The following is a 23,315-nucleotide window of genomic DNA, read 5'->3' as shown; positions in this document are numbered from 1 at the left end:
GATCTCATGCAGTTTTCAGTCCAGATTAGGTATAGTCCTTTCACTAACTGTAACACCTACCTACAATTCTAATCAATATTTTTACTTTCTTTCCACTTGCTGAAAATACTCCTACCTTGTGGTGTTCCATTAACCCTTACTAGGTCTTCATTACGCTGACTTTCCTCCTCTAGAGTAAACACAGTTGTGGAGATAGTGCATGACCAGGAATGCAATCCAGTTCACTCTATAAACACAATGGTTAAGTTCCAACTGCAATGCTGCCTTTCGCCCTCCCTTACACCTGTGCCACTTCTTTGAAGATGTGGTAGCAAAATATGGCCTGGGAGAATCTTTTTTACAGGGATGATGATGATGATGTATAAATCAGCAATAATACACTGTGACTTTCAGCTCAGCTTCAGTTTGCAAGTAGGACAGTTAGAAAAACAACAACATTTTACTTAAATAATTTGTGCAAATTTGTTCTGAAAACCACCGAGACACAACAAACAGACTCTGATGGTGTCATTTTCAGACATTTATTAAAGTAGAAGTACACGATAAACAAACTAATGTTGGGTGAAAAGGACTCCATTTTAACTGAGGTGTATTAGATACTGCATTTGCTCCTTTGAAATCTTACTCCCAGAATTACCAATTTCTATTTTTACACTGAATGACAAAAAATGTTGATGTGATTCAAAATGACGAGGAAATGTGAAACCAAAACAGGTTTCAGAGTGGTAGCCATGTTAGTCTGTATCAGCTATTCTCTGCAAGATCTGTTTAGCTCTGTAATCACGGTCATTACTCAGTAAGTAGTACTGGGTCAGAATAATAATCACTGAACTTTTCATTTTTAAAGATTTCAAAGCAAAAATGTTTCAAAAAGTGACAAACAAAATATAAAATAGCCTGTACAAAGCACACAAAAAAAAGTGTTACAGTGAGATATGTATTGAACAGAGCAGTGGTTCTCAAACTTTTGTACTGGTGACCCCTTTCACATAACAAGCCTCTGAGTGTGACCCACCTTATAAATTACAAACACTTTTTTATATATTTAACATCATTATAAATGCTGGCGGCAAAGTGGGGTTTAGGGTAGAGGCTGACAGCTCGTGACACCCCACCCCCCGTAATAACCTCAGGCCCCCCTGCGGGGTCTCAACCCCCCCCCCTCCAGTTTGAGAACCCCTGGAATAGAGGATATTATATGGACTCCACTAGCTTTAGGTTCTACTATCCATGAAGTTAACAATATGGTGTACCCATCCAATGCCCTTTATGGGATCTTTTTATATTTCAAAGTGATACCAACTTATTGTAGATTGTACACTGGTTTTAAAAATCTCCCTACAATTGCACTAGATGTTTAGATTCATTGTTTTGCTAAAATTATAATGTTGTCACCAATTTTTTCTTTGTACAGCATATGTTAGTAGTTTGCTTCAGCATTACCCCATGTACATTCAGTGTATTTACTGAATAGCCAGATCTGTGATTTAGAGCTTAGGCTTCTAAGTCACCTAGGTGCTTTTGAAAATTTTATCTTTAGCCTTTTCATTCAGTTAGCATGTGAAACTTTAAAAGTTAGATCAGACAAAACAGTCAAGGTATAATGAAGGGAGCAGAGATGGGAAAACAGCTGATTTTTTTTTGTTTTCTCAGAAAACGTGGTGAAAAAGTTCTGTTTGGGTCAAACCAAAATGAAATATTCCAAAAATTTCAGTGACTCAAAAGTAAAAAAAAATTGGGTTCACTAAACATTTTGCTTTTGCAGATCAGCATTTTCCAATGGAAAAATATTCCATTGGAAAAATTCCAACCAGCTCTAATAATTAAGGTTGTCAAGATGGTTTTACAAAGAGTAGATTTGATTGACAGGCCTGACTTACTTCAAGGAAATTACAAGTTTGGTTGATAATGGTAATTGCATACATGTAATATATTTAAACTTTTGTAAGATATTTGACTTAGTATCAGAGGACAGTGATTAAAAAATTAGCCCTAAACAATATCCGTAAAAAACACATGAAATGGATTAAAACTAGCTGATAGATCTCAAAAAACGGTTGTCAATGGGAAATCATTTAATAGGGTGCATGTGGCATTCCACAAAGATCAGTCCTAGGCCTGACACTATTCAATATTTCATCAATGATCTGGAAGTAAATATAAAATCACTACTAATAAAATTTGTGGATGGCACAAAGATTTGCAGAGTGATAAATAATGAGGAGGACAGCAAGGAATAGTGAGTAGAAATAAGGAGGTGAGTTTACCTCAGCATTGGTAAGACTGATACTAGAATATTGTGAACAGTTCTGGCATCCACATTTTAAAAAGGTGGAGAAGTTGCAGAAAATAGCCACAAAAACATTGAGGGCTGCAGAAAATGTCTTATGAGAGACTTAAAAATCTCAATCTGTGTAGTTTATCAAAAAGAAGACTGAGAGGTGACTTGATTACAGTGTATAGGTACCCTCAACAGGGAGAAAATTCCAGTTACTGAAGGACTCTTTAATGTAGTGGAGAAGGGCATAACAAGAACCAATGGCTAGAAGCTGAAGCCAGACAAATTAAAATTAAAATAAATAAGACTTGTGCCTTAACAGTGAAGTTGATTGACCACTGGAACAAACTTCCAAGGAAAATGGTGGATTCTCCATCAGTTTTCATATCAAAATTGGACAACTCTCTGGAGGATATGCTTTTACTTAAACACAAGCTATTGGGCTCAATACAGGCTTAACAGCGTGAAATGTAATGGCCTGCGAAATACTGGAGGTCAGACTAAATGACCTAAATCGTCTCTTTTGGCCTTAAACTCTATGAATCATTTGGTACTGATAAGATAAATAAAGTAGTACTAATAAATTCACACAGGATCAGTGACTGCTCCACTGGAAATAAATATCTTGGCTTCTCCATGACACATAATTCCCCTAAGTATTTCACCCTTTCTATGTAGCAGCAGGAGACCACTATCCTGTGACAACATGCTATTCCACTGATATTATCTCACTTGATTTTATATAATGGGGGATAGGAGTAAAATTATTCCTCAGAAGGCAAGCTTTTATTCAGGTTTTAGTTCTCACATGCACATTACAGCAAATCCACATTTTGACTTTTTCATTGCTTCAAATATTATAAATTTGAACAAGTGTGGCTTGGATGCAATATGAGTTTTGGTCAATACTAAATGTGGCTAAAATTTAACTTTGCTAATAACTTTCTGTAATATTAGTCTTAATATTGTTTTAATACAAATACACTCAAATTGTCTGATGTCTGAACCTAACACTAACTGACAACATCTATTAATTTCAAGAATAATTATTTTGGGCCAAAGAGAAGGTTCATCTCATAATTCGCCCTCATTCTGGCACTTCAGGCTTTTACATTATACCCATACCTCCTAGTACAGCTGTTAGCTTGACACTGCTCATCCATATTACCTATGCTTCCCAAACTGAAATAAAATGTCTTATGTCCCTATGTTGACATGTCCAGATATTCATTCTTATCACCACCTGTACCATGTGCATACATCTGCCAAGAGATAAGGCAGAAGAAAACAGAACTGACCTCTGAATCTAAATTGTTTCCCGATTGCTTTGCAGGAAATTGTTCCATTAGGTATACAGCAACTCCTGTCATACAAAGAATGCAGCAATTAGACTAAAATTATCTGAAGTGTGTAAATCCCACAATATGAAGAGAAATGGGAGGACATAAAGGTGGGACAATGAGATCTAGATTAGATGGTATAATAGCATCCAAAGGAAAGTGGCTGTAGTGCAAGGGCTTGGGACATTCAAATCAAGACTGGACAGAACACTGGAAAATAAATCATAAGGAAAAGAGATCGGCACAACCTGCAGTTTGGCTGTTAAATTTTTTCAGAGGTAAAGCAGAGGCAAGGTTTCATTTTGGGCGCACCTCTACCATGGAACAAGCCCACTCTGGAATGAGGAAACCTTTGTTCCCTAAAAGGTTTCTATGGTCATCTCTAGGATTGATCTCCCTCAAAACGTGAATAGTTCATTACAAAGTCATTTTCAGCATTCCTGTGTAATCGTGTTGTACAGACCGATTCCCCAAATTGTCACAGAGCTACTGAGTGTGCATTAGTTTCTGGGCAGGAGGACACTGGTAGAATTAATTGAGAGGAGTAAAGGGTTTAAGGAAAAGGCTTTATTTTTAATTACAACCTTTGTGCAGCATGAAAACGTTCCAGTTGTTTCAGGATTCTTGTGTGAATCTTACTTTGAGAGCTCAGGCACATTCTTTCACTACGCAAATGATTTGTTGTTGTGGTATATTGTTCCTTATCTCTGCCTGGGTAAAGTGACAGACCTTAATCACACACTGCTCTGAAATACAAGAAAGGGGAACTCCAAAGCAGGAGATAGTCTAACTTTTATATCCTGTAAAGTAGATGCCAAAAATTTACTCAGACCATGTGTGTCTTTTTACTCCAGTCTATAAATGTGCTCACTAATCATTACGATTGCTCTGTTTTCTCCTACAGACAAGGAGACACATGCCCCTTTTTCTAGTGGTTTAAGGGAAAACAGATATTGCACAGCACTGAGATTTCACATTTTCTTGCAACTTTTAAAATCTATAAGACTTCCTCCTACTCTCCTCCTCATCCCAGTATTTCATCACAAAAAAGATAATTATTTGAAAATGAAGGGTATAACTAATCAGCCTCCTGCCAAAAGATGGGTGCTACCATGTATTATGTAAGGATCCACATACATTCCAGTTATAGCTCTTGGGGTCTGTTCGGTGAACATGAATGAGTTATTTATTCTGGTTCTCATATGCAGTAGAGCTTGCACACTTTAATCTGCATTTGTGTCGACCCTGCCAAATTGCCTCTTCTTTTCTGTGCCAATATATTTTCTGTGTGTAATCCACATCCTGACTGATGTATTAAAGATCTCTAGAAAAAATGTGCACCATCTGTTTCTTAATCAATCAGATTCTATCGTGTGTTCATTACATGTACAACAAGACCTTATACATACAACTGCTATCTAGTAGAGTACATGTGTTGGAATGTATGTCAGTAGGTGTAAAAAAGAGTGAAGTGGTAACTATTTTTTTGATATATTTGTTCCCTTGGTATGTTAATCCGGAGCTTTCAAATCTGAGTACATAAAGAGTTGACAAATTGATTCAGATTAACTAAATCTGATTTATTTAATTTTCTTGTGCATGTAAGCAGGGTTGAGGGACTGAGAACAGGGAGGTTGCTGCTTCTGGTATGGACTAAATAGCCTTTTTTAATGCTCTGTGGAACAGCTAAATATGTCACTGGTTTGGGACCTGATTCTGCAGCCTTGAAATGAATAATAAATATTCTACTGACTTAATTCACCTAAGGCCTAATGCTATTGAAGTCTGCATCAAGACTGCTAATGATGAAGCACAGTGTCTCAATTGCATATTCATATCTCAAGTACTGGTGCAACATGACAGGATCAGAATACAGGAGTTCAAAAGAGACAGACTTTTCTTTGCAGAATTACCTCAATAACAGTTTCAAAGCTCATTTTTTGGCCTCAAGTTACTCTGACATTTGCCTTCCTTCACTCATTTTTCTCTTTTTTCCCAGTGGCTTAAAATGACATTGTTATACTGTGGGTCTGGAACAAACCTATTTGCACAGGAAACTGTGAAGCTTGCATTGCTAAAACACAGTGGTCTAGGTTAGGAACCAGAGATAGCAAGCTCTGAACAGGTGGCAAACATAGCGTAGCACAATATGACATTAATTTATACTGATGTATTTCACAATGGAATCTGGTTGCTAATTGAGACTTTAATGCAAGACTGTTCTCTGAGACAAAAACTGTCTCTGTCAAAGTATTAGCAATATGGAAAAGAATGTTTCCAGGGGGTTTCCAGGCACAATTCAAATGAGCAAAGGTATATCTAAAATAATAAAGCATTATGCAGGAAAAAATGTTAAGCTTTAATTTTTGGCATTAGGTAAAATTCAGGATTAATGCAGCTGTGTGACCAGGGTGAGAGAGAAAGAGAAAAAACAGTTCACTATTTCTGTTACTGTGTGAGGTAGAGGAACTTACGAATTCTCAGTGACATTGTGAAGTTGCTTTTAGGAAAATTGCTGTATTGTGGAATGTCTCTATGTCTATGTGCTTTCACCTTTGCCGACAAGTCTGTAAGCATCTCTCTCCCAGACTAGATATAATTGACAGTAGTTAACCTTAGCAGCTACTCTGACCAATTAATTGGTTTACTAAGGAGGCTGGCTGGAGTTGGGAGAAGCCACTTCCTCCAGCTAGTCTGCAGGAGGCTGGGGTTTGGAGACTGGAGAATTACCAGCAGCAGGTCACAGGAATCAGGTGTGGTAGTGAAACAAACTCAGAGAGACTCGGGAAGCTTTGGGCAGGAGACAAGGAAAGAAACATGCTTTTCTAGCAGGCGATGCTCAAATTAGCTGAAGAAGCAAGCTGACCATGCTCAAAGCAAGCTGACCTGAAGGAGAGAGAGAGGCTCCATGATTAAGACAAGCTATGTGTTACAGCAGAAGGACCCTGGATAACCCCAGAGGACTCTAACCCCAGCCCAAAGAAGCCTTGGAGTGGTAAAAATGTGTGTGGGATTTTTTAGTTTTGTTTATATCTGTGTATTTCATATGCAGTTAAGAGCAATGGTGTGTTAAAATTCATTCTGTGTGTTACACCTATCACATGCCCTTAAAGAGTTAACCTGTGAACCCAGAACATCCACAGGGATGGAGTTCTGGGAGAGGGTATATTTAAGCTGTAGGCGAGTCTGGAAGGGTCAGTACTGGTTCCAGGGACTACGTTCGGGGCAGCTGAGAAAGGATGCGATTAGATCTGCTCCTCCATCCCCACCATGACCCATTTTCCAACTCTGCCAGTAGGTGCGGTTATTGTGTGTGGAGGCAGCAAATATTTCTGTGCGGGGGGGGGGGGGAAGGCTCCGTTTCCCCTTTCCACACCCCCACTTCAGATTTATCTGTACTGCACTGTAGTACAGGTGCCACTAGCTTCCATGTTGGCATTTAATCCTATCTGTGGTAAGTCAATTGCATGACCTGGACTGGATTCATATATGATACCAGTCCTCTTTGCTTGACAGGTTACTCCAGTAACAACTCTCACCATCTCTTTTATTCGTCCAAACTCAGTTTTTCTACAAATTGTCACTTGCACCCAATTGAACCAAAGGAATGGTGAATAGCTAGGCCCAAAATGCTGGCATGAGATAAAACATATAAGGTTCCCATTGACTTCACATAGCACATACATGCAAGGAGAGAATTTGGCTCCAGCTCAACAATGGATTTATATTTTTTTAGAGTTGAAAAAAGGAAATGCCCCTGCCTGAAAATTACAAAAACAAAATTAAATGGACAACAGATCTCCCTTCCTAGTCCCTCCAGATCTAACCCCATCCGAATCTGCTCTCCAAAGCACCCTGTCCAAACAGATGCATCTTCCAGCATGCCCTAGGGACCAACAAACCAGGGCTATATCAGACCAAGGGGAGAAGTGGAGGAGGGAGCTTGCTGCAGATTTGAGGGCCCACCTATAACAAAACTGTTATACTATCTGTATGACACTATTTATTATCATGACGTTTGGCATGCCAACATTATATATCAGAAACACTAAGTCCAAGACATTTGCAACATCACTAGAACCCAATGTTAGTTTACAATCATCTTTGTTCTACAGGTTGGTTTTATAACTCACATTACTACGAGGAGTTTATAATCTGAATATGAATGGACAACAACATCTGAGATGTCACAGTAAAGTTCAGCATGGATCATATTCGTTCCACTTTACAGAATCTATTTGCCAAATATTTATTTATTTATTTCTCTCTCTGGGGAAGGATATGGTCACTGTTATTTAAAAAAAATAAACACCTCATTATGGATGAAACTGATACACAGAATATCATCTATTCACATAGGTGGCTCCAGAAGGCACGACAATGCACTATATAATAATGCAGTATCACCTAAGGATGAAATGTCAGAGTTCAAACATTGACATGCAGAGATTCTACAGGTCCTGAAAGTTGAGTGATGCTATTTTAACATGAAAATCCAAGAGACAGATGTCCCACTAATTTGTTAGATTAATTAAAGGTGACGTTGATTTGGCTATTCCATAATGCTTCCCATTATGACATTGTTCTCAGCTACTTAAATCTTTGCCAAACTTTTAAGAGTTCGGTCTGAAATTTTCCATGCTATGTGTTTGTCTCAAACTGAATTGTTATGGAAAGTGTCAGCTAAAACATTTCTGGGCCATTTGTGAGAACGAGGAGAGGTAAAATTATATTGTTTGGAAGAATTTTTTAGTGTGGGTTAATCATTTCACTGAGAAGCTTGAGCACTTCCATGCTTCACAGCAGGGACTTGGGAGTTTGACAAGGATGTTGACATCCTAGTATCAGGTATGTGCCTTTTGCCATCCCTATGAAAATCCACCCAGATTTGGTCAAGTCATAACCCCTACAAAAAAAATTATTAAAAAAAAATGCTGTAGCCCATGTTAGGTTTGTTACAAGTTATCAGTATTATTCTCCAGTGATTCTGTCTGTGCAAAGCATGCTCCATCCCCACATATCTGCTATATACCAACAAATTAACCATGTGCATCCCTATGGAACAACTGAGCACGTTCCATCCCAAGGTTGCAGAGGCTGATCAGAGAGTTTACTTGTAATTGCCCCTCCTGTCTGCTAAAGGCTGCTGTGGTGCCAAGCATTGGAATTAAGAGCAGGGATATTGAAAGCACAGGACCAAGAGAGTGAGGAGAAGATGGAGGAAGCAGCCTAACTCAAATGCAGAGGGGTAGGGAGCAGAATGGAGGGGAGCAGTGGAGGAGAGAGGGGATAGATAAGGGCAGAGGATAATGGTGCATAAGGATCTATAACCACTAAACACATTCTTCTCCAGAATCTGGAACTGAACCCAACATTCCTCAGCTGTCAGAAAATGTGTGTGAAACTCACTGGCAAAGTGTGTGTCTCATCCCCCTACAGCAGCTCATCCAGAAGCTAAGAGTCTGCTACTGCTGTCAGTTACCCCATTAGCTCAAGTAGTTAGGGTCTGTGCAGTAAACCTATTGGACCCAGTGCTGCTGATGACTAATGTGGGGATCAGTGTAGTTGTTCTATGTGATGGAATTTGTTCTTTCAGGATTTTGTTTGTTTGTTTTTTAAATATTAGGAAATTACATAAAAAAAGAAGAATATTAAAAGAACATTTTTTATGCAAAATCAAGGTTGCCAAAACAAGCACTCAAAAGTTAGAAAAATCCAGAATCAAGATTGCCAGTGCAACTTCACCGTGACCCCACTGTACATATACATTATGATCAGATACTACATACTCACCATCCTGCATCATTTAGAGCACAGAATGGATAGTGCTCAGGGAATGAATCAAGACCTTGTAATAAAGGATGCTGTTGTTTGCAGGACCACAGCCTCATTTGTTGCAGAAGTTAGGAGGCTTGTAATGAATGAGGAAGGGAACTGCAGGAAGAGAAAGGATGGTTTTGTAGTGTAGCAGCTGAATGCTGGCCTGGAGAACTGGATTTTATCCCAGTCTCTGCCCCGGAGTTCTTATGTGATTCTGGGCAAGTCACTTAAACCAAAATGTTCACAGGTGGTCACTAATTGTGTGTTCCTCATTTTCTAGGTGTCTGACTTGAAACACCTGGGGTCAGATTTGCACAAGTACTAAGTGCTCACAACTGCAAACCAAGTCAATGGGAGATGCACACTGAACGTATAAAATGTTATAAAAATGCTGAGCTCTCGGAAAAAAATCAGGTCCTAACTGTTTCAAGTTGGACACCAAAAATTAATAGACTCATTACAATCTTGGCTTTAATTTCTCTCATCTCTCAGTTCCTCATCTGTAAAATAAGGATAATAATACCCTCCACAAGTATCACAGAGGAGTGAAGATAAATCGATAAGTGTTTGTGAAGCACTCAGATAGCATGGTGAAAACACCACAGAAACAGCCATGAAGACATTAATTATTCTGTATTCAGTGCAGGGTTTGGATAGTGCACAGTCAACTGTCCACACACAGAACAATGAGAAGAAAAGAAAATATTGAACAGTTGCCCATTCAGTGAGCACCATCCAACCTGAACTGAGTGAAGTACGGGATCACGTAATTAAGGACTATATCATAATGTGTACACACAAGGGAACTGAATTAATGGTGTAGGGGCATGTTAGTCCAAACAGTTCCTAACTTTTCAATTTTAATGTTATTTTAATTTAGAGTTGGGTTTATTTATTTATTTTTTTGTTTGGCTGGGTTTTTACATGATCTATATAAAAATATATTAGTAAAATAAGATAACCAGGCTACTATTAATCCTGGTAGTAAGCACTCTGATAATTAATAACTATTTGTAGGAGCAGATCCCATGTTTGCAACTTAGTTTTTCTCATTAAAATAAATTCAAGACCATTATAAATTACGAATTTCTTATACAAAATTTGAAGCAAAAAGCAATCACAGCTGTAACATAGCACTGTTGAAAGGTATGTCTGATTACCTGGACTGATTTCAGACGCAGGCATTTTTAAAGTGACAATGGCACCTCAAATTTGGACCAAAAATGTAGCTTTAGCTAAAGTAAGCTATATCAAAACCTAAATCCAATTACAGGTTTAAAAATTTCCAGTTGGGAAACAAGGTTTTTAAAGAATTAAAAATAAAAATAAAACTCAATCCAAGTAGTGCAACATTGTGACAGCAAAAAAAGTACAAGAGATTAGAAATAAATTGAAAATACCTAGTATTTTCATTGTCCAAACTGAGAGAAATGCAACAAGTAAACAAGCAGCATAAAGTCAGAGGAGACAAAAAACCCTGCACACCAAAGGCAACAGAAGCCAAAGGAACTGCTTGCAATACTTTGCAAAAACCATGTACTTTTTTCATATTTTCAGTTCTGATGACTACTAAGATGTTTGGGTTTTAATACAGTAAAAGCTTTCCTTTTTAGGCCACAATCCTGCAAACATTTATGTAAGTGCAGCATTCCTTTGAGTTCAGAGTAATTACTCATGTGTATGAAGTTTAGCTAGGTTCAAATCAATGGCAGATACACAACATGGTTTCCTATTTCCACAGGAGCTTAGCAAGGCTGTGTTCTATCACCATCACTGCTTAATACTGACATTGATCGCTTGATGGATAAACTTGAAAAGGCAGCTCTCAGTGGCACGGAGCTGGACAACATTCTGCTTCGAGATCTTGCATACGCCGATGATATTGTGTTGTTGGCTCAGTTTGGTAAATTGCTGCAACTGATAGGCTATCTGGTCAGACAAGAAGCAGCGTGCATTGGTCTGGTTATTAATCCAGATAAAATTACACCTCTGGTCATTATCATCTAGCAGCCTCCAGCTCCAGATTACAGTCAGCTCAGTATTAACCTGTCTGGATGGGACACTGAGCACATGACAACAGTCAAATACTTCAGCGGCATCACAGACTTGTTGCAGGGTGTCTGAAAGATGTGGACACATATATATTAGCAGTTACTGCTATATTTCGGACCCTTCAGTGGCCTCTGTGGAGATACTGTGACATGAAACCTGCCACAAAGCTGTGGGTCTACAGAACCATGGTTATACCAACTCTATTGTACGGAAGTGAAACGTGGGCACTGAGGAATGCTGAAGAGCGACAGACTGACATTTTTGATTCTCGTCATCTTTGTCAGCTGCCCCGTATCAAGTGGCTGGACAAGATCAGAAATGAGGATATTCAAAGATGAACTCAGCAACCACCTCCATCATGTAGCCTATCGGGCTATCCTGCTTGCTTGCATATATATCTTTTCTTATGAGTCTGATCATTTGTTACATTATAGGTTTGTTATTTGTTATTATAATAGGTTTATCAATTTATATTAGAGTATTTTAACTGTAATGCAAAGAACCTACAGGCAATATCCTGTTTGTTAAGCTAAAGCAAGTTAACATATATATGATTGAGAGCTTTACCCTAGATGGGTGGTGATGAGCTTAAGTATACAGTATATATGTGTGTGACCTTTCACAAAGATAAGTGGGCAAATTAAAACATGGTGGTGGTTAAGGCCACCCAAGTTCATGGCCTTTTTCAGACTTAGCAGGTACACCACAAAGAACATGGAAACAACCCGCTAGAACAGAAATAACAGAGGCAAGGGTGAGCTAATAGTCTCTAATAGTTACAAATATGTCATTCATATGCACGAACACGCCAGCCTACAGAGTAAGTGTACCCTAACATTTTCATGGGTCAGGAAGTTGTTTGGACATGGAAGGAGGGCACTTAGGGCTCAGGCCCTATAATAGGGGAAACTCACCATATTGGGTAGTTTTAGCTAGTTCATTGTTAGTTCTTAATTCTTAGTTTTTTAAGTAAACTCTAAGTTAGCTTCTATAGTTTTTCTATAGCTTTTAGCTCTAGCTTCTTCTGAGTTCTTCACCTCTCACTCAAGACTTGAGGAATCTGGACCATCGAAGTCTCTTGGCAGGCCAGAGGCAAGGCTGGTCCTTTCTCTGATCACCAGGTTGTCAAAAAAGGGTGAGAATACATTAATTGAGAAACCTTATAGTATATAATACCACCTGTACTGCTAGAACATTATTACTGCTTTTGTAATTGATTATTTGATAGCTATTCCATTACTGCTCATTTATCTCAATAAAAGGCTTAAAGCTGCCTTTTGTTCTCAGTGTGAGTTTCTTTGTCAGACATCCCAAAGGTCCCTGAAAATTCTGTGTACCCTGATTCTGGGTCAAAAACCTTATCTTCCAATCAGATTAACTGGCGAGTCTATGACCCATATTATCTAAACAATATTATTAATCACCCATAAAATCGAGCAACAATCAGCATGTATTCAGAGTTGGTGGCTTTCTTGGTATGGATATATTATTAGAATGGAGGACCAACAAATTCCAAAGCTAATGTACCAAGAAATGAATCTGCACAGCCAGCAATCACAAGGGTGCCAAAAGCTTTGGTGGCATGACAAGATTGCCAGTGATGGACATAAAGTGAATATATGGAAACAGACACCTTAAGGATCTAGCCAAAGGTCAATCTAGGTGGTGCTCAATCTGCAAAGAGACCGCATCCCTTTGGGATTTGCTATAATGATGATGATGATGAAGTTGAGCATCTGTGTGGTTGCAGGATCAGGGCCGTAATCAGCCTATTACTCATCATGCCCCATTCCTCTACACACACACACACACACACACACACACACACAATATATTTCAGCCCCAGTTCAGTGAAGCAGTCAAGCACACGACTAATTATTTTGATAAACAGGGGCTTTGATAAGTAAGCCAATGCATGGGAGCATCACTGAACGAATCAAGAAAAAGGAGAATGATGATAGAACACAAAGCTTTTTAATTACTTGCATGTACCATGGAACTCTAAAATACAGAGAAAGAAAGAAAAAATACAGTGTGTAACAGTTAAATAAAAGCTAGGTCTTTAAAAAGTTTGCTTAAATGTTCCAGTGGCTCTTTGTAGAAGGAAAAATTCTACCATCCATACACTATATTCAAATATTATGCAATAAAATCTAGCACATAATCAATGTGAAACTGCTAAATTGCAAAGGTTGTTCGATTCAGAAGACTTATTTATACAAAATCTTTGCTCCAAAATACTACATTATGTGTGGAAATAGTCCAGTGTCCATTAATCAGAATTCAAGTTTTAATTGAAGAGAACTGTGGAATATTGAATGTGTGTTTTTCATGTAATTGGCAATGCTTAAAAGAAAATCCATCCCCTAGTAGCTGTGTTACTGGAGGAAGAGGCATCCATTTTAATTCTGACCTCTCTCCCAGCATAATGTACATCTGAAAAATCTTGCAGCTACCATTATTTGATTTCTAGGTTTACCCTCTTTTCCCATTTTAAAGGCCTGGTGAAAGGCCTACTGAGTTCAGTGGATGAGGCACCAAGTGTTTTCAAGAGCCTCAGTTTTAACACAGAATGAAGTAGGGAGATGGGCAAAATTAACCTATGAAATAACACACTGACAATCTTCTAATTTCTCTTATTTTCACGATCCATGCCAAACGCACATGGTCTGTGGATGAAACGACAGAAAAAGAACAAAATTATGTTTCATTGTATTAAATAATACGAGAGCTTCCATTTCGTAGCCGTACAAATTTTCTTTAAATTAGATACAAAGGTCGCTGATGGTATTACACAAATGTTGTTTCGTTAGAAATGATCTGTAATATTACGTTAACACCATAGAAGCGTTCATTTCTGCTAAGACCCAGCTACAATTTTAGTCTGCTAGTAACTTTCAACAAGGCTTTTATACTTCATATCACTTTAGCATAACTAAATCTTAAAAGAAAATTTGCTAACGTGAGAGGATGTGACATTTGTGTTTTAATTGCAAAACCAAGCAATATTTTTACACGAATATGATCTGCTAGAACATAAACAGTAGCAAATTTATAGTATTTTATTGATTATTTTAGCTGTATATGAAAAAACAAATCTTACAATTCAGTAAGAAATTAAACATGATAGAAGGTCACTTAAGTAATGGCTGATGGAACTGAAACTACAATAGACTTTCCACAGAAATTCCTTGTTGTTCCTCATCATTTCAACACAGGATAAAAAAATACAAAGAAAGAGACAGTAGGACAAGAGAAATTTGTCTTCATTCCTCCACCACCACCACCACCACCACCCCCCCACCCACACACACACCCACCCACCAATGTTATGTGTTTATTTGCTTAATGTCATGATATAATAGAGAACGTCACAAAAATGTGCGGCTAAGTCATGGTGATGGGAGGAGGCAGGGAAAATGTGCAGGTAAAGAAAGGTGAAAACACTCAAAAAAGGAGGATCAAGCGCTTGAGAAGCCAATACCAGCTTGTGTGCCCCAGATTGCCAAATATCTAGAGGGAGGGAACGCCGCTGCAAAGGCTATGGACAAAGGCTATGAACACTCCCCAAATCTTTGTGCCAGAAGACAAACATATATTGTTTCTCCTAGTAAACCACAAACATTTGTACCCTGGAACAAACATTTGGAGAGCGTCCATGATAGCCTTTACAAACGCGTTAGCTCCCTTAAGATAACTGACCATCAGTTAACTCATGGTAAGTCACTAGTGCAGACAGCCTCCCAAGACATTTACACTACATGTCAAAAGTATTCACAAAATACTTCAGTACAGTTTATAGAAATGTTTTAGTTCAAAGGAATTTACCAAGAATATGATAAAAGCATGGCAAAATAATTAAATAGATCTGTTTACCATCCTGTGTATTGACTACATATATATCTACATATATACTATGCACAGACACACAAAGCACTTACATATACATACACATGATTAAAGTAAAAATCTCTGACTTACAGCCCCCATGAGCGAACAGATCTACCAGGGTTGAAGCCTTTGCTCATGCTTGTGGACCTTGACCCTCTCTCCTCAGGGTCCCCCTGCTCTCCGTCCAGGTTACTCTTGAGAAGCCCATTCCTGGATTCAAAAGAACAATTTAAGCAGAGCTCTAGGGGCCCTCTAGGCCCCATAAACTGAGGGTTGCTTTTATTTTTAAGTGCAAAATGAGTCTCATCTTCCTCATTCACCCCACCCCCTTACACACAGACACACACACACACACTTTTCCTCTCAACCCATCTGTTTCACACTGTTTAATGGTTTGTATCCATCTGGAATAGCCCTGCACTGTCACCACATCCACAAAGAAACAGCCATGAGGTAGTGATACAGAAGACTCTGATCACCACAGCACAGTCCACACTTCCCTGCTTTGCTGTTTCATGCTAATTTCAATTTTTTTCTCCAGAATAAAAAGGTGATGTCACCCAGAATTATAAAGACATAATTACTCTTCCTACCTCCAAGTTGCCAACATTTAATTTTTAAAGTGGCAATAAAAGAATTTGTTTGAACAAGCTACCTCACCCCATTGTTCTTCTGAAGAATACTACTAAGGCAAGATCTCCCAGAAAAAGTTTGGAAAAGTTGAAGCAATTTGGTATGTTATGGTGCAACTGATGTGATTTACAGTAATTAGCTTAAAAGAGCTGCTGGTGTGACTATAAATAAGACAAAAGCAATGCATTCTTCGTTAGGCATAAATTATTTAAATTTTCTCCCCCTGTCATTTTCTTCCATCTCCCATCACTTGCACTCTCTTTGCTGTTTCTTCTCCACCTGTCTTAATCCTTCAGTCCTGACCCCAAGTTTCTACCTTTTCACGCTTGTAGCCGCCATACATGTCAAAGAGATATTGCTACTTGTGCTCTGATCACCAATCCACATAAACCTGTGAGTTTTGTGCATACATTACACTGGCCCCCCGCATATCCTTCCTGGTGTCTTCCTCTGTCGTTGGTGCCCTTTCCCCATTGTTTTTTTATCATGATCCTGCGTACAGTAAATTGGGCCTTCTCGGAGCATAAACTTCCATTTTCAGATATGCCAGTTTTTTATTTATTTATTAATTATGGGCTAGGGTGAGCAAACTTTTCCTCCACTCTCTTCACTGGCTTCCCACAGAATTTCATATCAAATTCAAAGTCTTGGACTTGGCTTGGGCCAGGCCAAGGATATCTAAAAGATCAACTAAAGCTCCAGGACGAAGACTGTGGTCAACAGCTTTGCTCCTCTGGCACAATGGAACTCTCTAAAATAGGGGTAAAACTTCTCTGTACAGAAGACAGCTTTCTCAGGTGCCAATCTGAGACTCTGAAATGAACTTCCACAGGAACTATAGACCATCACAAAGCTCACCACCTTCCCCTCCCACTGCAAGGCACATTTCTTTGACCTTGCCTTCTCTAACATAGACCCATGACAACATGTGCATGTGTGCGCGTAAAACCCCAAAATACCCAACTGCACTGCACACACTTCTTGCCATGTGAAAAGGATGAGAAAACAAACATGTGACAGACGTTAGTCATGTTGCTTAATGCACGACTGGAAGGCACAGAATAAGAATCTATATAATAAAGATGCAGCAGAGCAAAAATCTCTTGATGCCATCTTGAAAGAGGGTTCCAAAGGGAATATGCGCCAGGGCAGTGCTTCACCCACCTCATTGCCTGGCTGCACTACAGGAACCCAGCCAGGTGACCAGGAATATCCTGCCAAGGAAGGGACCCTTCTGCCAATTCTTCTGGAGATGACAGCGCTCTATACAACCCATCCTAACCCTTTGCTGAACATTTCATTTATTTTTCCCTCCTGCTCCTCTCCCAAAATCTCCCTCTTCCCCATTCCAATTTGCAAAGAGCATTCTAAAAGGTTGTGGGTTCATTTCTGATGTGCATATTTATTCATGTTATGCATATGCGAGCACTTGCAATGCTTTTTGCTTTCTGAGAACATTCTGGTGAATACACAGTTCATTCAGCCAAATGTCAGTGGAAAAGTGAATAAAAGGTGCAGATCAGAGAAGGAAATTTGAGTTTTATTTGCAAGAATATATTTGCCCATTTCTACCCCAAACAGCACAGCAGACAAGTAAAAAATGGCAGTGGCTGAAGAAAACATGTATACAGCACTGTGATGAGGTAAACTTACTCATCTACTGGGGAATGTTTATGTTACAGTCCCATGCAACTCCCTTTACAGAGTTCCTTTACAGATTTCACATAAGCAGTATTAAAATCAATCACTTAACCGTCTCTTATATGTGAAGTAATGAACAGTAGTAAATATTATCCTCCACACTGCGGGCCATCAGTCATTCTCTCTAATCCAACTGAGCTTGACAGCAATAAATCCTCATAAGACAAAATGTGTTTTATTACTTTGATACATTCAATATCAAATTACTTGCACAGAAGTATCATAATTTGGTATAAACATATAACACTAAATTTTATCTATTCTGAGGCATGCCCATCATCACAATGATATTGCATGCAGGACACACTGCATTTTACTGCCAAAGGATCTGAACTTAACCGGTGTCACCACCATTTGTCCTCATTAATGTAACACTGCCATAATACAAGAATGGTCAAACTTTTCTGGACATGTGGACGGGGTGTGTATAGAATTGAGGCTTTGGGGCACAGGCATTCCGGGAGTGTTGTTCTGTCTCACTGACACATCACACTTCCGCAAGCCACTGAAATTTTGCTTGCCAGCTCATTACAAGTCTCCCAGAGCCAAAGTCCCTTCTACAGAAAAAAAAATCCATGCTGTTATTTCCGATTTGTGCTTTAGCCATCTCCTCCTTCAGGCATGGACATGGCAACAGAAGCAGACAGAAGGAGATTTTCACACTGTAGGAGAGCAGTTATTATGGAGGACAGCACATGGGAATATTCTAAAGTCTTTGAGAATTGTGCTGGACCATTTTAGGAGTACTATTGGAAAACATGTGGCTCCCACATCATACCTGAGTCACCCCTACTGTAATGCTATCCTTGCGTAGCACCTTTCAATTCAATGCCTGCACTGATCACAGCTCTGGGGAAACATATCTCCCAACCCTCAGGAAGTTAATCTGACTCAGAAATGAAAGCACACCTTTCCCAAATTCAGCCTTATGAAATTATCCAGGAAATAAAAAGTCTCTGAGAAAGGGAAAGCTATTCATAAGCAATGGGTTAAGTCACTTGCCTTTTATCTCTGGGGTCGAGGCTTCTGATAGACATTTTTTTCATTTGGGAACTGTGCCAATCAGGGCTCTGGTGCCTTGGCAGGTACATCTCTTCACCTAAAGTAGTGTCAGGCTTGTGGGGCAATTTTCTTGTGGCTTCCCTCCAACTAATAAATAACACCATCAGAGGATCACGTCAATACATTTCCTTAAAAATTAAAGAGAGCACAAAAATAGTCTTGGAGCCTTCTAAACTTATTTCAAAGAGCCTTCAACTGAGTAACTTCAAAATGACATTTCTGCTTTACTCTCCTAGAAAAGCTTGTTAAGCCTATGAGTATAACATCATAACCTGCACATCTAGGGTAAGAAAGCAAATAGTTACCGACATACATTTCTGGATTTCTACCTCGACAAACAGAAAGAACTGCAAAACAAAACATGCAAATGACTAATAGGATTGTGGGTTTGTTTTTTGATTAGCCATCCTGTGCAAAATATCATTCTGATATAGTGTACTCCTAGGATAAACTAACGAGGCCAATATTGAAATGCAAGAGACACTGCTAGGGGAAGACTGTATTCTTGACATTCTGGTTAGTTTGGGTAGGAAATGGTTTGTATTTCTCCCAAAACACAGACCACAGTTGTGAGTGACTGATTTACAAAGTAAGAGATATTAATCACCAATGCCCTTGCTAGAGAATATTTGCCAGATAAAGTTAGCTTGAATTACTGCCTATGGTTCTTAGAAGTGAATGTACTAAGATAATGCACAGAACTTATGTAAGAATACAAATCAAATCAAGTGCTCGTTTTACAATAAGCTCTCCACAAAGCTGGTACCTCATCAAAATGAAAGTCTTAGCAAAAATACTACATGGCCTAAAATATAATCTAACTTCTACATTAAATAAATTACATTTGAAAAACCTGCAGTAAATTTAAGTTCCACTTTAAAGGATTGTTCACTGTTCTTGATCTGCCCACAGGTATCAGTGGGAGTCCTGCTCATGAATCGAGGGTGGTACAATATGCAGACTCAATAACACAAGGACACTATCGCAGCTAAACAAGACTAAGTTTAAATCCAGTTTAAACTAAATTTCAATTATTTGTGGTGAGATTCAGTCTCCTGGTCTCATTTCAAAGGCAGAATGCCAAGTACAGTACACTCCCATTTATCCCAATGGCCTGAGGGATAGCCAAACCTTTCAGACAACTGGCTGTTCAGATAAACAGAAGTGCTACTTTGAGCTGTAGGTTCATTGATATAGTCCTCAGTAAGATTAAGTCTCGATTGACACTAAAAATTTAGATTGACATAGCTACGATCACTCAGGGGTATGAAAAATTCTTGCCCATGAGCACTGCAGCTATGCTGACGTTACTCTTGGGGTAGACACGGCTCGGTTGACAGAAGATTGCTTCCATCAACCTAGCTACCATTGCTCAGGGAGGAAGAGTTCCTACAGCAACAGAAAACCCTCTTCTGTCACTGCAGGACTGCTATGGCACTGCAGCTATGATGCTGTAGCCCCAATAGTGTAGACAAATCCCAACTGAAGGTAATTTCAAAACTGCTACACAAATACTAAGCCATTGCTTAGCACTAACATGCACAAAGAGGCTAACTGAGAAGTTATTAACATTTGCGGTGTTGTTGTAGCCATGTTGGTCCCAGGATATTGGAGACAAGGTGGGTGAGTTAATACCTTTTATTGGATCACCTTCTGTTGATGAAAGAGACAGGTTTTCAAGTTTGTTATTATAATAACTGATTCAGTCATTATTATAGTTATTAGCAAGTGATTAACTAACATAGGGCTGCATGGGGGACGCACTGTGGATTTCAATAACTACTAGTTTCAGATAACGGGAATTCAGAGAACTGGAATTGTACTGTATACTACTTTTTCTAGTTTTGACTGTAATTCCTCCTTAGACACAGTGTCCTTTTCCCTTGGCAAACACTAATCTCATTCCCTCTTACGCTTCAGACACCCATGCTTCTAAGAGTCCAAGCAATTCTGACTTTACTTGTTGATTCCGTGACTTCCGTGATTGCCATCAGTCTTCTTGATATCATTCTCACACCTTCACCAATAAGATTTGTTAATTTGTGTTGCCTCTACTGTTTTAGCAAAAACACAGTACGTAACCATGCAGAGCCTAGACAGACAGACAGAGTAGCTAACAGTTTTTGTTTTAAAACATTCTATGACAAAGTGAAAAAACAGCAGGAAGAATAAATATTTATAACCCACAGAACACTTCTCACCGTGTTTTATGAAGGTAAATTGGTTGCTGGGTTTTAAATAGAGTACTTGACAGATGGGTTTTAAGTGTTTCTTTCCAGCAAAAGAACTTGCAATATCCTTTAATGGCATGGTGAGAGAGCAGAGTGACTGAGGGAGCTGCCTGCAGGAGACCTGAAGCCTGGAGCAGGCTTGCTCAATGAGCCAACCAGAAACACCTGGCACAGGAAAGGAACCTCCAGCAGCTAGTTCCTTATAAGAGAACTGAAAGCAAAAGCCACAAGGGAGTCAGCTTGGGCAGGGAAGCTACAGACTGGTAAGAGAGGGTCTGTGAAGGAAACTTTTCCTGTTCCCCCAGGATCTGAGGTAGGAGCCATGCCCTGGGACAGATTTTTGGGGACTCTGAGTGATTGGGGAAATTCCTTTTTGTGTTTGCTTTCTAGAACTTTGTAAATAAAGAAAACCAGACCCAAAGAAGGGCTGTTACTGAAAGAGAAAGACGGTGAGTTTTCTTTAAAAAGCCCTGAAGAAGGGGGAAATATGGATGGGGCACTGGAGAGGCACCCTGGCCACAAGGGGGCACTTGAGTGGTGGCCACCCCATGACAGGGACATTAAGTATTTCATTTTTGAAGTGACTGACTTACACTATCACAGCTCAGCAGCCTTGTGAGCTTTAGCAGTGGCACCAGTGGTCATGCAAGAGACATTTCTAATCTCACTACCGTATGACATAGACTTAATGTCAAATTTGAAAGAACATGAACAAATAACTCCAAGTTCATATTTTACAACTGGCCTAATGCAAATTTTAGTATTGTTCCACCAAGCAGTAAACACATGCTGATGTTACAAACACTATTACTTCTAAAGACAAAAAATAGCAATAAAATCAAAATCTCATATTTGGGTAAGTCTGTTTATCAACAAAAAGATCTAAATGTTCATGGTTTATAAAATAATAATAAATCAGTTTTATGGTGGTTGTTTTTAATTAAGAATGCCTTCTAGAGCAGTAAGAAACTGGATTATTTATTTGTACTGATTTTAGCATCAAAGAATCAGACAGGGAAGAAAACATAACTGTATAGTAGCTTACTTTCCAATTACAATGTTGTGCTGCACTAGGGATCTATTTTCCAAGAGGCGTATTTTCCAGCAGCGTAGCCTTCTTAACTCGTTTTGGTAAAAGATGTCAAATATTATGACAGCTATGTTCTTTGGAGCACTGTCAAATTTGGAATTAGAAATATTTTGTCTGGTTTTATTTTAGGGAAACTGTTAACTGCCCAGTCTATTAAAACATCTTTGGAGATACTGGATTACTGGGCATTTGAGAAAGGTGGGGAAAGGGAGGGGACATACAAATCTCTGGCTTCCTCTGGACAACAGATAAGAGTTTACGAAACAAGAATTTTAAAAAAAAAAAAGTTTCCTTGAATGGACAGAATGATTTTTAGAATGTCCTCATCTGATATAAAATTTCTTACAGTTCCCAAATTAAAAGCAAGTTTGCATTACAGTAAGAAAAATCCTGCAGGTATTTAACCAAAAGGTATTCTGTTTCTTTGTTTTAAACAATTAGCAAACACCTGTCAACCAACTGAGTGTGCCAGTTTCAGATTCTCAAAATTTTATAGCATTTGTTCACTAAAGAAAGATAATACAAAAATCCATAGAGATATTTTTTAAAAATCTCAATTTAATTTTCAAACTAGTCACCAAAGTTTAGACACACACACAGTGTGTCAGTCTACAGACTTTTATAAACCTTTGATTACAGTTTATATTTTAAAAAATAAAATACTGCACCACTCAGCATACAAAAAAATGTAATTTAAAAAAACCTTCAACCTACCTAGATAGATAGCAGTTGTTGGCTTACAAACTCCTTGCACTGATTAATATGATGAACTAATGAATAAAGTAATTAATAAAAAATGCAAATGTCTTCAACAATTTTTATTCCACCCCTTTGTCTCTAACACATACAATATGGCCAATCACAACTGAAATCATGATGGATGAAATAGTCTTTGCCCAGAGGAAGTTTTTGCCCAAATCTGATCAGTGAGTGGTTGTCTTATGGCCTGAAGCATATGGATTTATGTATGGATTATATCCCTTGCACATTTTATCCTATCCAATGTAACTGTGGATATTCCCATTATCAATATAAATATCTATTTATTTTTTACTTCTACTAAGCTCTTATCTTAGTATCTTGTGGCAAAGAGTTCTACAGGTTATATGTGAGTTGTGTAAGGCTATTTCCTTCTATCCAAGTTAAATATGTTGCCTTTCAATTTCACTGAATGTCCCTCATTCTTTATTATTAGAAAGTGTAAATAAGAGTTCCCC

General features: G+C 38.6%; 1 protein-coding gene across 1 annotated transcript in view; it reads right to left on the bottom strand.

The window, feature by feature from the left end:
- The window catches only part of FRMPD4 (FERM and PDZ domain containing 4), a 403,801-nt gene extending 388,268 nt beyond the window's left edge, over positions 1-15,533 (bottom strand). The window contains exon 1 of the mRNA XM_077815620.1: positions 15,472-15,533. Coding sequence (XP_077671746.1) covers positions 15,472-15,518 — 47 coding nt within the window. The 5' untranslated portion in view covers positions 15,519-15,533. The remainder of the gene's footprint in view (positions 1-15,471) is intronic.
- Between the last annotated feature and the right edge of the window lie 7,782 nt (positions 15,534-23,315).

This window comes from Eretmochelys imbricata, chromosome 1, assembly GCF_965152235.1.
Source record: "Eretmochelys imbricata isolate rEreImb1 chromosome 1, rEreImb1.hap1, whole genome shotgun sequence".
Classification (NCBI taxonomy): Eukaryota; Metazoa; Chordata; order Testudines; family Cheloniidae; genus Eretmochelys; species Eretmochelys imbricata.
The sequence above is the reverse complement of the archived record's forward strand: the minus strand, read 5'-3'. Positions and strand labels throughout refer to the sequence as shown.